The following is a 15393-nucleotide window of genomic DNA, read 5'->3' as shown; positions in this document are numbered from 1 at the left end:
TGTTTGTAATGGGGTGATTTATGTTAACTGAAGTATTTAGCTGCATTTAATCGGTAATGTAATTGAAAAGTAATTGTCATTAGCCATGTAAAAAGCGTAATAGGAATATTGTGAACGTGTTTACTGTGACCTCATGGTGTTGCTAGATGAAATGTCACCAAAGTCATTACGGTACATCCTGAGGGAAACACAAATGTCTAACCAAAAATGTAATGGCAATACATCCAATAATGGTCGAAACATTTTACAAAAAAACCCAAATGTGAACGCTAAGGGAAAAGTCAGAGGATCCCTAAAGTCAGTAGGAGTCATCCTCAGGGGAACATGAATGTCTTTAATAATATTTCAGGCTCTTTTTTGCTATTTCACTCAAAATGTTCTTAGTTTGTTTCCCACGAGAACTCAGAGTTTGTTAGAAGGGGAACAAACGACCCATCAGCCTTTGTGTCCAGCTGTTTAAGAAGCCCGGACAGGAAACCGAGATGATGGCAGCTCTGTCTGACTCGCTTGTTCTCACTTGAGACCAAAATACACGAGTGAACTGCTAACCGACGTGCTTTCTGGGGAAAAACAATGCAAGACTTCTCAGTAGAGACGCTCAGAGAAGCTCCCACAACAGACTTCATTGAGAACAAATATAACTTTTCATCATTATGCAATCCACATAATAACCGTACTGATATAAAGTGCACTTTATTTGTTGCAAAAATAAAGCAATACATAGGAATTCATTCAAAATGATATTCACATTTACATGCAGTGTTTCCCCGAGGCCCTGTCGCACACACCCTCGGGACTGGAGACAAACAAAGAAGTATGTAAGTGTTTCAGCCACACACAGGTCATCTGTGTACCATTCACACATAAGGTTTTGAAGTACAGTGCAAAGTGATGGAAAAAGATGACCCTTGTAGAAGGCACAGACTGGCTTTAGATGCAGTTTAGGGACTGTATATCAATAAGCAAATCTTCCCCCCTCATATCTCATAATAACATAACAGTGATTCAATTGTACGACAATTCTAGTTGCTACAAACTAGAATAAATAAAATAGCTCTGTTTGCAACCTATGATCGTGGCTTAAATCTAATTTAATTTACAATGTCTATTTGTTAAAAGTAACCCTCTTGGAAAATTGACAATAAATAATGTTGAAATGATATCTAAATGTACATAGCTAATTTAATATGGTAAGGTAAGGCTATACATGTAAGCAGAGGTGGGAGGTGCCTAAGTACATTTACTCAAGTACTGTACTTAAGTACCATTTTGAGATGTTTGTACTTTACTTGAGTATTTCCATTTAATGCTACTCCACTACAATTCAGAGATCAATCGTGTACTTTCACTCTTTTACTTTACAGATGTGGATGAATGATGTGAAATATAATCGAGTCTTAAATCAGACTTTAGTTCCACTTGGAGTAAATCCACAAGCTACCCTGCAGTATACAAAGTCATTCAAACTAGCTGCACCTTTACCAGCTTTGAGAACACTTTCATGATCAATCATTATAAAACATATCATATATATTATTCTGAAATGGACCAATCTGCACAATGACTACTTTTACTTTTGGTACTTTAACTATATTTTGATGCTAATACTTTTGTACTTTGACTTGAGTAACATTCTGAATGCAGGATGTTCCTACACTATGGTACTTCTGAGTACTTCTCCCATCTCTGCATGTAAGACACAATTTAGATATTATGGAAATACGGAAATGTACCCTCATTGAATTCTCCTTAAATACCCCTTACTTACATACAGTCCCTTTCACAGACATTCAATAAATATTAATATACATTTTCAAATGAGCACCATTTTGCCCACAGGAAGACGTGAGCAGGAAAAACTTTTTTTGACTAACTGTACCGGCAGTTAAATAAATGGAGACTTTTTTTCCACCCCATAATCACTTTTCTACAGCCGCATGGAGCTGTTGGTCATCAAAGACATTCTCAGTCGGTGAAGCCGCGGTCACTCACGTATCAAGACAAACGTTTTTGGAATCTGTGACTCACATATGACCCAAAAAGGATCGCTCTTTTTCCATATATTCGACTATGCTGGAGGTTTTTCTGCTTTAGTTAAGCTTGAGACTTTCATGTGAGTCTGAATGTCTGTGGCTTCGCTGGGGGCAGAGGAGGGGGGCTAGGCTTGACTCTGGCAGCAGGAGGGGGGCTAGGCTTGACTCTGGCAGCAGGAGGGGGGCTAGGCTTGACTGGAGGTACAGGAGGAGGAGCTGGTTTGGCTGCATTCAACTGAAAAACAAACAAGATGACAGTTAGACAATCATATATATATGAAGTAGCCATGTATGGAGCTTTGTGGAAAACATGTTTCTGTGATTTTATTTGGACCCCAAAAAAGAAAGGGAGTCTTAGCCATTATTGTTAATGGCCAGCAACTGTACGATAATACTCAAGTGATTCCCAGAGTAGTCACTCCCATGTTACAGTAGCATGAGAAACAGGAAATGGATAAAGAACTCATGTTAAAGAAGCTAAAACAAACACATGTTTGGCTTCATGAAATAACATAAATCATTGATCTCTTGTCAAAATAGTTCACTGATGAGCTTTGGCACTACTGAACAGTCTTTTAAAGTGAACTCATCCTCTGCAGAGAGCCTGGTGAGAGCAGCTGTAGGTGAGACTCACCTGAGGTTTACTCAGAGGAGGCAGAGATGGAGGTAGAAGTTTTGCCTGTGGTAAAGAAGAACATATGTGTTATTGTTTTATCTCCTTAAACACATAAACCCAGAGTTAACAACAGTTTAAGAATAAATGATGTACCAATCCCACAAAGACCATACTAGTGCTGCTAATACTCACTACAGCACCAAACATTGATTACTTTTCTGCTGAAAATAGTCCCCAACAAATGCACAATATCCCCCTGATTGAGTGACGTTGGATAAAGACTACAGTTGGCCAGCTGTTTAACCTACCTTCTGAGAGTACTTCAAAAACTATTAAATATTTGTGAGCTGTTTTGAAAATAACTGTTCAGTAGGAATGTACACAGATCAACACAATGTTTGCTTTAGTCGTTTCGTGGGATTTGTTGACTCTAAGAAAAGAATGCAGGTTCCCCCTTTAAGCAGTTACACACCACATGTCCGTCTCAAACAGAGATTGCCATAGCTTAAATAAATTAGACGTAAGCAGCCGTCTTAAGACGCCAACCCTGAATATGATCTTTAGTTTGCATTATGCATTAGATCAAATAGCAAGCTGTTGTTTTTGTAATCTTACCGGCTCAGTTTGTGCTGTAGGAGAGACTGGAGACAGTTTCTTTGGTGTCTGGAAGAAAAAGGCAATTATTAACCATCACAGTACTTTGCATTGGCATAGCAACCTTTCCAAGCTATTTGACTGAAATGACACATGAGTTAATGATTTTTGAAAATGTGTTTCCATGAGTAATCCTTTTTGTAGCGGTGCTGTCTGTACCTGTGGAGCGGCTCTGCTGGGAGTCACGGTAACAACCAGAGGAGCGTAGGCTTGTGTTGCTGTTGACGCCATGAAAGTGGGCGCACTGATCTGAGGTCTGTCTTTAACACTCCCGTCCTGAGACATCGGGTTCAGCTTGTCTGGAGCTGAATGCACTTTCCTGTTAAAAAACAAAATATATTGAACTGGAATGTGGAAGACGGAAACCGAGAAAACAGACAAGAGAACACATTTTAGGATGAATTACCTTTTGTAGGTGTAGTTGTCCGTGTTGTCCTTTTTACAACACATCAGCCCTGCAGTCACCGCCGTGATGGTCAGGAGGATGGAGAGAGCTGCACACACTCCGGCTATTATCCCACTCTGAACTGCAGGCAGGGAAATCAAACTGTTACAGAGCCACATTGTACACAGTATCTCTGTTTTTACAGCTTTATGTGCAAAGTCCTGTCGCCACAGTTTGACTGTTTGCAAACATGTTGAGGGGTTAGAACATGACTCTTTAAAAACACAAACATTGGTGTGAAGTGAACAAATAACATTCTACAATTCAAAAAGGATCATGTTAAAACAAGGAAATTGTTATAATACTAAAGAGAGCAAATACAGAATTTCCTCTTGTGGTTTTGATGAAGTGGCTTCTTCTAAAAACGAGAAGGAAGCTGATATGTTGCTCAGAAAAACAGTTGGGTAATTTCCAAGTACTGTATATAAAGGCATATTTATACTTTTTTTCAAAATACCAAACAGATCATGCATTTTAGCCATGCCTCATTTCGCTCAATTTGAAATTTTTTAGCTCTGTTTTTGCAGGGGCAGATTCAGTGAGAACAGCACCATCTACTGGCCTGGCATATGTACTACAGCGTCTCCAGCACTTTCGAACGGCAATGGCCGTGGCTGTCTCCTCCTGATTGGTGGAGTTGGCCCAATAGCCGTAGCGCCACCGTCCTGACGTCAGGACAGTGTTCAAATCTGGATTCATAATTTGAAAAAGGATTGATTCGAAAATAATATGCTACAGTACAAGTAGCCTACTTCTGGGTCTCTGTGTTTCATTCAAGCTCTGCTCTGTGTGTGTGTGGCACGAGCCATTTTGTGTGCGTGCGCGAGAGAGCGAGAGCGAGAGCGCGCACCGGTACCGGAGATCGTTGTGGTTAGCATCTGGTGCTAGCTACGCTAACTGATATAAGGAGCTTTTTCAACAACAAGGTGGAGGGAGAACTCTCTCCTGTCGGACTGAGAGTCTCGGATAACCTCAGCTCAGGTGAAGTAAAGGACTCTCTCAGTGTTTAGATAGTTCACTTTAGTCTAAGTTATCTCAGTGGGTCTCAAAACGGTTTGGTCACCATTAATCTAAATAAGTATTTCTGAGGCACACCTTTATATGATCATTATAGGTTAGTATAAAAAAATAAGAGCATAAATGAAAAACAGTTATGAAATACTATATGACAGTAAAACAAGAATACACTTTAAAAGGGGAGTGATTTGTAAAATATCCATAAAGAAATAGTAAACCGGTTTACAGTTCTGTTTCATATGGGTGTTGAGAGATGTATCCATACTGTAGATCTCTCCATGTTGCTCTCAAAGTGATGCTTTTAATTTCAATATTTAAAAAAAAAATCTTCCCGGGGAGCATGCCCCCGGACCCCCATAGAGGAGGTGAGGACCCCCCTAGAGGAGGTTAGGTCCACTCCCCACTTACGAAAATAGCACTTTACCCCTGCTTACACCTATATGCCGTGAGCTGATTATCGAGTCTTCATTGTAACAGTCGCAGGTACACTGTGTGTGTGTGTGGGGAGTGTTGCAGTAGAAAGTTCCACTGTAGCAACCGGTACATTAATGGGAAACCCTACATGTTTGAGCACCCTCTATGAAACGTCAAGCTACCCCACAGCACCACCAAAAGAAAATATCTGGCGCCGCCACTGGTTCTAGTGAAGAAAGTGTGGCGCCAAGATATTTAAAAACTGATGACCGCAAAGTGTCTTTCCTTCCTACAGTATTCATTTCGTTTTTAGCTGTTAACTGTGAAGAATAAATAGTTTCTTAACTACTGTAGTTTGCAAATGCGATGTCACATGTGAAAGGCAACTTCCTATAAGTTGATAAACGGAAAAGTGTGGCTTGAATGACAATTGTGACTCCTAATAATAACTGAGGTCACCAAGATACATCAAGAACACTTAGGTCAGTTAGAAGAAATAGCAGATCTCTCATAATGAATCATTTATGTTTCTTACTGGAAGAATGATTCATGGAGCAGTTGGGACCTGTTTCTGTCTGAGCTGCTCAATGAGAGCTCACGGTTTAAACCAATATTACATTTTGTATTTAGCTGCTCACAAAATTGGACTTTGCATATATCTACTGTCATATCAGATCCAGAGAAGTGTCCTGTACCTTGAGGTAAATCTGCATACTGGATGTCACAGTAGGGTGGAGCCCAGCCAGGGTTACAGTGGCACTCGTTCTTGTGGTTACACACCTGAATATAAAATGCAAATACATTGGTTAAAACACGAGTCAAGCACTTGGACTTTGGTCCAGAGAAGTCCAATTGAAAACAGCTGCAAGTGATTTTAAACCCAAAAATAACTCACTTACCCCATTGTTGTTGCATTTCTTTGAACAGTCCTCCTTTTTCCCATAAACTGACATATCCACACATCTGTTGTCAAGGCAAACCTGCACACAAATGTTTGATTCTGAGCAAAACATCCATCATAAGTCACAAAACTCCACGTAATGCGTCTCCCAACAGGTTTTACCTTGTTTGGTCCGCATTTGGTTCCTTTTGGCACCATGTCGATGTTTCTGGTCTTATCGTCATCCACTGCTAGTTTACATTCTAAGCCGAACAAGCGGAAGTCTGCCCTTTTACCTGTGATGGACTCGCCTCCTCCTTCACAAAACATAGACCCACACTTCAGATTCCTATTAAAAAAACAAAAATGGTCAAGAGCTTGTTGACAGATTACAACATTGCACAAACTAGCCTCAAACAGTCAACATGCCTTACAGATGTCTTCAGTACTTTGCAGTTACATTCTGTGTGCTAGGTTTCCTTCAGGGGCATTTTGAGATCAAATAAAAAAGTAAGCCGTGCTGTGCTTTCAGCAGAAAGTTCAGTATAAATGTTGAGTATACGTACGGCGCAGTGCAGGGGATGTAGCTGAATTTGTCCCTTCCACAGTTTGCACCTTCTTCGCCCCGTTTGTTCAGATTAAAACACACATCTGATCCAACTCTGGTCCCTGAAGATAGAAGATATTCTTAGTTAGCATTTTAAAGTACTGCATGGAAGCCCATCAAAAAGAGATTAAAAGAGATTATAAAAATGAATCGAAAGTATGAAATATCCTAATCTCCAAAATTGAAGTTTAATTTATGAACTTTCTATTTGTCTTTTACACTTATATCTTTACCCACAATGTTGCCTTACTTTAAATAGGTCACAGCTGTAATTTCCTTAACACGTTCAGACATTGTAAAATAAGAAGATTTTAGGGGATCATTTTAGGGCTTAAAAGGGACTTATGTTCATTTTCAGGTTCATATTTGTATGTAGTGTCTCTACTGTGACATGTTTACATGTTTAATGTTCCAAACGTGCTTTATTTTCTCATACTGCCTGTGCTGCAGCACCTCTTTTCACCCTCTGTCTGAAACCAGAGCCCAGTCTGCTCTGATTGGTTAGCTGGCCGGCTCTGTTGTGATTGGTCAACCGCTAAGAGATGTCCTGCCCTTTTGCCTATATTGGCACTAGCCAATAGCAGCACAAGTGTTACATAGTGATGTCACCATGTTATGGAAGTAAACAAAAGAGTCCAATATAAAATGTCTTTGCAGACACATGCACACAAACCTACATAACGCACTACAGGAAAGGGGAAACTCCAAAAAGCATAATAAGGCCTTATTCAGAGTTGGAGTGTTATATAATGTTGGGATATCACGAAAGATGGACATTTTAAAAACACACTTATGTAGATGCGGGGAGTTTTCTTTTCTATGAGAGAGTAATATTCATTCAATTCCCTGTAGTCCTTTTATTTAAAACAAATGCACACTATTAAAGTAACCTTTTTAGAACGAGCCATATGACACTGAAATTCACTGATACTTCTGTGAATTTCATATTAATATTAACTTATGCCCCTTGAGGCGTAGCTTTTTTATGTAAGAAAAACTGAAAGCAGTGAAACCTGTGTGTTTGTGGGGAGCGTACCTGGTCCAAACAGCCTCCAGCAGTGCTGCTGATGTGTGGGGCATTGTCCGTTGGAGCAGTAGCCCTGCGCCTGGTCGTAGCACGGCTTGCCGTTCATCTCAAAGCTGTCTTCAGGACACTGCTCCGACTCTCCGGTGCAGTATTCAGGCAAGTCACAGTCACTGGCTGACTTTCTGCATACGCCTCCTGCCGGTTTGAGCTGTGGGTTTAAGTTAGGGTTAGGGGATTCATTAGGCATAAAGAGATAGGTCAAGTTTGGCTGGAGTGAATTTCAATCAATCAATCACATTTGATTGATATAGCCCAAGACTTCCACCACCTCTTCCAGTCTTTGAAACTGTCATTAGAGGAAGGATGTGGTGTGTCAAAGCACATGGGCACAGCAGGATATCACCCTCTGTTTCCTGTTATTATCCTACTAATGCTGTTTGAATGTGGTTTGAAGAGTAACCTCCTCCTGGTGCTATTATAATGCCCACAGTTATTAGTCAGAAGCAGGGTGTGTCTGTATCATTGGTCTTTTGGTGCATTCAATGTCCACTGATGGTGGAGATCATCTGGCTTTCACAGTGTAAAGGTTTCTTTTAGCCTTTCTGCCGGTAATGTTGTTTGAGTTTCAGTCTGTCAGAAAAATATCACTGGTCACTGGCTTGAGCTTCAATATCAGGATGTATGTATTTATTATCCTCTCAAGAATGGAAGTAGTCATCACATACAGAGCATTTGGCACGACTAGTTCCTGAACAGTGTCCTTCACATGCTGATATACAAGAGAGGGTGTATCACAGTCACAAGATGGAGGAATACCGGTTCAAAGCAGTATTCAATGTTTAGATTAGCTAAGGTCCACGTCAGAAAGGATCATGCTTGTCATATCTTTATCTCCATAGAGGCTGAATCATCATGTTAATCGTTGTCACATAGCTATCATATTCCTAAAACAATGTGTCCTGATGCTCTTCTAGGTAATCATACATCCTGTTACGTACACAGCTGCAGATGGGCCTCTGTTATCATGTGCTACTCTGATATTGAAGGAGTTCATTCAGTATTTTCCCAACAGTGTACTAAAAACGTTTGGATGAAGTGCTATGAAATGTACAATTGACATTCATATATAAAGTAAAATTGGGTTTGTTAATCCTCTGACTCCTCTCTAAGTGCAAACGGCAACGGTGTGAATACATAAACATCTGTTAGATGGACTGGCAATAAAAATAGTTTAAACATTCGTTATCCCCAGGTGATGGACCCTAATGAGTTTGGTGATCCTCTGCCATTTCCTGTAGTGCCTCCTTGAGGTTAACATTTTGGATCCTATTTGGGTGATCCCAAGACTTTTTCAAAATTGTAATTTGTCCAAGACTATGGTTTGACAACAAATATATATTTAAAACAAAAAACAACTTCCCACCAGTGTAGTCTTAAGTGCTACTAAGCACATATTAGCATTCTAACACAATTAATATAGTAAAGTTGAACCTGTGTATCATCAGAAGCATGTTAGCATGCTGATGTTAGCATTTAGCTCAGACTACAGCTGTAAAGCATCACAGTGCTGCAATCTTGGAAACATATTCTCTTGTAAAATGGGCCTCAGCTTGAATTTCACAAAGCAACTGTGATTACGCAGTTTTTTTTATCTAAAGTACCTGGCAGTTGTTACAGCATTCTCCCTGAGCACACTGGGATCCTTCAGTCAGGCGACAAGTCGAGGCATCACAACAAGGGTTCTGACATTCCTGGAATAAAGACAATCTTTTTCACTGATCATGTTTGTTTATACAACAGGAATTACAATCATGAAAGTTTAAACAGATCAGATTTCAATCTTCAACACAAGCAGTTTATTTGCCAAGGCTAGTGTCTCTCTGATGTAAGCCAACAGGAAAACTATTTTCATTTTTGAGGCCAAATTCCAGCTTGGGATGCTATGAATCACCACTGCCTTCCCTTTTATTAGCTGTAGACTGGCACACAGGAAACCACACCAGTCAGCAAAAACAGAAAACCCAAAGGGTGCTTCCTTCACCAAAGGTTATATTTAAACTTTCCAAGGTTTCAAAAATGACTGTTCCAACTAGTGCCATTAGCCTCAGACACTGCTGAAAGATTTACCTCCACAGGGCCGCAGTCACACTCCTCTCCGGGGTCCAGGAGGTTGTTGCCGCAGCTAGGACCTGCAGCGATGTTCGTAATGGAGCTGGGTCTGGACAAGCAGCTGGGCTGCGCCCGCGCCATGAACTCGGCTAGCTGCTCCACACTGCAGCCGCTGAAAAACTCTGGGAATGCTTGATTTCCTGTCCTGAAGAAGAGTAAATAGATTCAGCTTTGCCTACGATAAAATGCATTTTTTTTATTAACAGTAAATATACTTAATGGCCAAAAGCATGTGGACTCCAGAAGACAGTGATTGCTTAATCGTTTATTCACAGTGATTTTTTGGTTTTTTAAATCATAAGATGCAGCATGATGGACTTAAAGGTCCACTTGCAGTGACATCCTTACCTGAGTTTTTCTGCCATCACACAGTTCCCACTGCTGTACGATGGACCACACATACAGCCTTCAGCATCATGTGACAAGCCAAAGTTATGTCCCATCTCATGAGCGATGGTAGAGGCAAGGCCTATTGGGTTGTCATGGTGATCCTGGATAAGAAAAGCAGAGCTGTTGCTTTAAATTCAGATGGATGGTTCATACATTATTAAAAACACTCCCTTCTGCTCCAGTCGTTAAATTATAATTGTAAGTAATGGGTCATCATTTATACCTGATTGACTCCACCTGAGTTTCCGGTACACATGGCAAACTTATTTGCCAGTCCAACTGTGTCTCCGTCAAAATCTTTGCCACTGTTGAGAGAAAAAAGCCAAACATCAGGTAAAACTGGAAACATCACTGTGTTTAACATCTGCACAGAAATGACGGACTGATCCTCACGTCACAAATTGGGCATTGTCGTGCTTGATCCTCTTCAGAAGATCGGCCTGCCGCCACAGGAGGAAATGGTCCAGGGTGGTCTCTGAATTAGTGTCAACATCCATGTAGTCTCTGTACGTCCAAATCTCCAAGCCCACCAGCATGACGCGAATGTTCAGAGCTCGATACAGCTGCAGGCAGAGGAATCAACGTTAGTCAGGAGTGAATGAGCTGAGAGCTGCTGGCTAAGAGCCCTGATAGAACGACCCTAGGCAAACAGGTTCCAAACTAGAAATTACCTTGTCAATGTGATTTATAGCTCCGAGGAGCCGGGACTTAGTCTCGCTTCCATATAGCTTATACTAGAGGAAGAGAAGAGACACACATGATCAGGTTCATATATCCAGCCATCCATTCATTCTCTGCCGTTAAGGTAGTCCAGGCATCCTTCTCCCCAGCAACATTTCCGACTCCTGCTAAGGAATTCTGAGGCCAGATGGGATAAAGAATATACCCAGTCTTTTCTAGGTCCACCCGAACTCTTACCAGTTGGACATTCTTGCAAAACCTCCAAATGGATGCACCCAAGAAGCAACCAGAAAAGGTCCTAGAGCTTCTTCAAATGCCCCCTTTTGCCCCCTTTTGGCTACACTTCAAGCACCTTCCTGATGTCTGTGCTCCTCTCCCTATTTCCCAGCCATTCAAAAGAAGAAATTCATTTTGGCCACCATTCTTTAAATCAGCCTCGTTCAAGGTTAATCCATCGTTGCACATGCGAGCGAAGAAGTTAGTCAGAAGATTTTACAGAGACTCTACAGTAGGTAGTATCTTTTTATGATCCCATCATGAGACACAGAGGCACCGGATACTCTGAACTTATCTCAGGGCATTGGCACAAACAAAGACTTCCTCTCAGTAACCGACTCTCTGCTTCTTCGGTGAACACTCCAACACAGCAGCAGCACATGAGCTTGGAATCAAACACCCAATGGCTCTCAACCTCGGCGACTCTGGAGAAGAGTCCAGCCCCTCTCTTGGGTTAGGGTTACAGACCCAGTGGATTGTGTAGAGGTGAACCCAACTATATAGAGTTGGTATCGTTTATCCTCTCCATCTCTTTGTTCTTCTACGCAAGAGAAGTGACGTTCCCACTCCTTAGAAGCAATTTGTGATGCCAGGAATCAGCACACTTAGGTCGTGGACTTTGTCTGCTGACCATCACCAATGGCTATTGCGCGTGGGCATGCATGGGGGCAATTCCATCAAGTTATTTCGGCAAGTCCCCTATCTCGTGGCCCAAGGACCAACTTCATTACATGGAAGTCACAGTTGTAAAAGAATAAAAATAAGGTATTTACCTCAGTATTGTCCACCACCACAAACAGCTCGACGAACTTCTGTGGACCTGCAATGGGTTTGGTTTTCTGAAGACAAGAAGGAATCAGAAATACAGCTTTTATATTTATATTCTTATTTTAAAGAATAAACCGTACATGTATTTATGGTTTACTATGAAATCATACCCATGATCTGGATCTGAAGAGGTTGGAGAGCCGCGGGGCCTGGTCCTGGTCGTACAGCGGGGGGGTGTTGGACGAGGAGTTGATGGTCTTCAAGTCCTCCGGTCTGTACACTGCATGGCCCCCATCCTCAGACTGTCCCAGAGGCTCTATCAGGTACACCTGCTGCTGGGCTCTCACATAGCCACTGCAAACACAGACAACTGTGGTTTAAGAAAGTCCTCAGAATGACATTTCAAAACACAATCAAAAGATAACAAATGTACTAAGAAAACTGTTATAGTGCAGGGAGGGTGAAGTAATACGATAAGGTTACCTCAATTCAATAGTGAAGCAACATTTCACAAGAATACATGGTTTTAGAAACTGCTATTGGAGAAATGTTGAGTGGAATATTACAAATAGGAAGTTTAAAGCTGTAAGAATATCCAGATGTTCTTACCTAATGCCTGAACAAATCCCAACACTGACTGAAGAGTCCTTCATGCCTTCAATGTGACCCTGATAGTAGCAGTGCTCCTGGACAGGAATACATTCATCAGATGAAAGATATCAGTGAGTAAAAGGACTCACAAAGCGCTTCTTTGTTCCTAATGACCATGAAATTGTGAATCACAGGTATGGAATTGTCGATCTTTATCGTGTTGGGTTCACGTTGAGTCAAAAGTACTGGTAAGGTGAAATGAGAAGTTCCACATGAACTTTTAAGGTAAGGTATACACATTTTTAGATAATGATGTGGTATTTAGGTTAACTAATAGATTGTGAAAGCTAACTCACCTCATTAGGCGATGTTGTAACCCGTTTCCCATCTTCTAAATAGTGTGTCTCAGTGTAGCCTTTCCCAATGAGATCCCTAAAATAAATAATCATTTCAAATATTCACATACATGTTTAAAAGTGATTAAAAAGAGAACATGTGATCAACAAAAAAAGGTTTACCTGTTTCTTTCCAGATTCATTGTGTGGTTCCTCCCTTCAATGGCTAACTGGTATTGAATCGTGTCAGGATAAAGCTGTTGAGAAATGTCCGTCAGTCATACAACAACTATAAATAACTGTAACAATTACACTCATTAACTATAATGGAAGCACTCACATCATTCATTTGTGTAAAATTAGCAATGCCACAGTAATAAAAACCATTTCTGCTACAGGTAAATGTGAATTATTGGTGGAATAATACTGTATTTTTTCATATAATAGCCTATTATTGGATTACTGTTAGTGATGCACAAAAGTGTCCCCATGACCAATTGTGATAAATGAATGTAAATATTGATCTACACGGAGCGTGCTTTTTCTCTGACATGCGGCTACAGATCAAGGGCACATCTAATCCAGTTAATACAGCAATTGTTTCACTGAATTCAGACAATAAAATCAACTATTTCCTGTGCGTAGACAGAGAATAGAGTAATATTGTAAGATAGATGATAGTATGCTGCTTCTTTCAAGCTACACACTGTTTTCCTGGTCCAACCCTAAGACGTTTTAAACACATTGACCTGGTTAGATCAGCGAACAGCTGTGAGTTGAGTTACTCCATTAAACCAAGTATCAATCAAGACTCAAATGAGCTCTTACTAGGAAATTAGATTGTTATTATTTATTTGAAGTTTTATTTAATGGACGTACAGTGAGGCTATAGGACACAGTTTACATATTAAAGATATGTTTAGATGCAAAGTGTAGTAACTGGAACTCTTTGAATTCAAACTGAACAGCCCTGTCATAGCTAGAGAGGAAGAGGAACCTAACTTTAGCGAGTTTACTTGATATACTGTTGGTAGTTTCATCTATAACGCAGTGGTGGAAAGTAGATAGAACAGCAACAATCCTGCATGCACAGTCATTCATCAGTAGTACTACATTGTAATAATAATATGTATTAATAAAGACAAACAGGAATGATCTTTAGGGAGTTTTTGCTGTAAACACTGTTGAGCATATCCAACGAGATGATCCTATAGTCTGTGTTATAGGTGAGGCAGGAGGGGTCACCTGGTTGTCCTGCAGGCTCCTCTTCTGTCGGCCCTGGAGTCTCCGAGGTGTGACCACCTCATATCTCTCCACATGAGACAACATCGCAGAGCTCTGCACGAGACACACTACACACACAAGTAACACTATTACTCATATAAAGCCAAAAGATCTGAACTTTAAACTGAATCTGTTTTACAGACTTCTAAGAGTAATCCTAGAAATCTGTAAAAGAACATATGAGCTGATTGATATTCCCTCTTTCTTGTGGTGGACTGTAAGTAAATTAATTTACTTAAAAACGTAGTTATTTGTACTTTAGTCTTTTACAAATATCTACTCCACTATATAACATTTTACTTATTTGACAACACTTAACAAATTAGGATATTTACAGACAAAACATACGAAGAATTAAAAAATATGATCTTTGTAATTTACCAAACTAGCAGTTTATACAAGTACAGTTCAAACTATTAGGTAATTAGCCTATTGACAGAAAAAATCAGCAAAAAGCCGTACAGTGTCCAAGCTGCACCAAAAAAGATCTGCTGCTTTCCTTTTCATTATTTTAATCAAGTTAACACATTAGTAATAGTTTTGAGCATCGTGAAGGTATAACTTTAGGGTATGGGTAATTGTGAGGACCTTACTTGCTTTTTACAGTATTTTTAGCAATTAATGGAGAAATAGTCAGTAGATCAATCAATAATAGAAATAAGGTAATAGTTCAAAATGAGCTCCCTCTTAACTGCAACTGTAAAATGCTGCTTTTACATGATGCATTAGTACTAATAATTAAGTTCTATAATATAATATAGGCTACTATAATAGTAAAGGGAACATGTTTCTACTTTTAACATTTACAGTTACACTTACATACTTTTTTAGTAAAGAAGCATTTGTTGGAGATTACTTTTACATGTAAAAGAGTATTTTCTAAAGTTTTATAAGTCATTTTACCTTTTTAAATAAAGGAACTATTGCGGACAGCACATTAACAGCTTTTTATCCAAACTCTCTTAAACTTTGTTGTATTTAAGCAGGACAATAGCAGATGTTCTTATATTAGAAGTGTGAGAGAACCTACCCCATATCAGCCAAAGTGAGACCATGTTCGTCCCCATGATGGTGCACTCTGGTCAGTCACTGGCTCTCCTATCACAGTGAACATTACCACACGGTGAATCATCGACACCAGCAGCCTTCCGTAGCAGCCCCGCCTCCGGTGACTCTTTATCGCCGCCTCGCAGATTACCGGAATAA

General features: G+C 40.2%; 1 protein-coding gene across 1 annotated transcript; it reads right to left on the bottom strand.

Annotated features, from left to right (window-relative positions):
* Nucleotides 1-677: 677 nt before the first annotated feature.
* adam8b (ADAM metallopeptidase domain 8b) lies at nt 678-15352 on the bottom strand. Its single transcript, XM_034118989.1, has 23 exons — nt 15218-15352; nt 14149-14255; nt 13087-13160; nt 12925-13000; nt 12587-12663; nt 12148-12331; nt 11983-12048; nt 10924-10986; nt 10646-10815; nt 10476-10557; nt 10211-10353; nt 9821-10007; nt 9355-9444; nt 7703-7901; nt 6626-6728; nt 6243-6408; nt 6079-6159; nt 5875-5959; nt 3710-3830; nt 3463-3622; nt 3265-3312; nt 2668-2712; nt 678-2268 (listed from the first exon to the last, which is right to left on the bottom strand). The coding sequence occupies exons 1-23, from the start codon at nt 15252-15254 to the stop codon at nt 2110-2112; spliced, it is 2523 nt and encodes an 840-aa protein (XP_033974880.1). The 5' UTR covers nt 15255-15352; the 3' UTR covers nt 678-2109.
* Between the last annotated feature and the right edge of the window lie 41 nt (nt 15353-15393).

Source organism: Trematomus bernacchii, unplaced genomic scaffold, assembly GCF_902827165.1.
Source record: "Trematomus bernacchii unplaced genomic scaffold, fTreBer1.1, whole genome shotgun sequence".
NCBI lineage: Eukaryota > Metazoa > Chordata > Actinopteri > Perciformes > Nototheniidae > Trematomus > Trematomus bernacchii.
This window is presented reverse-complemented; position numbering and strand designations above follow the sequence as displayed.

Bases quoted from the DNA above. Each gene is read 5' to 3' on its own strand.
- adam8b (XM_034118989.1), bottom strand. From the start codon at position 15,254: ATGGGGACGAACATGGTCTCACTTTGGCTGATATGGG. The intron at 10,008-10,210 runs GTAAGGATGTCA...ACTCTTCTTCAG, and splicing joins GTGATGGCAGAAAAACTCAG to GACAGGAAATCAAGCATTCC. The intron at 7,902-9,354 runs GTACTTTAGATA...TTAAACCCACAG, and splicing joins AATGCTGTAACAACTGCCAG to CTCAAACCGGCAGGAGGCGT.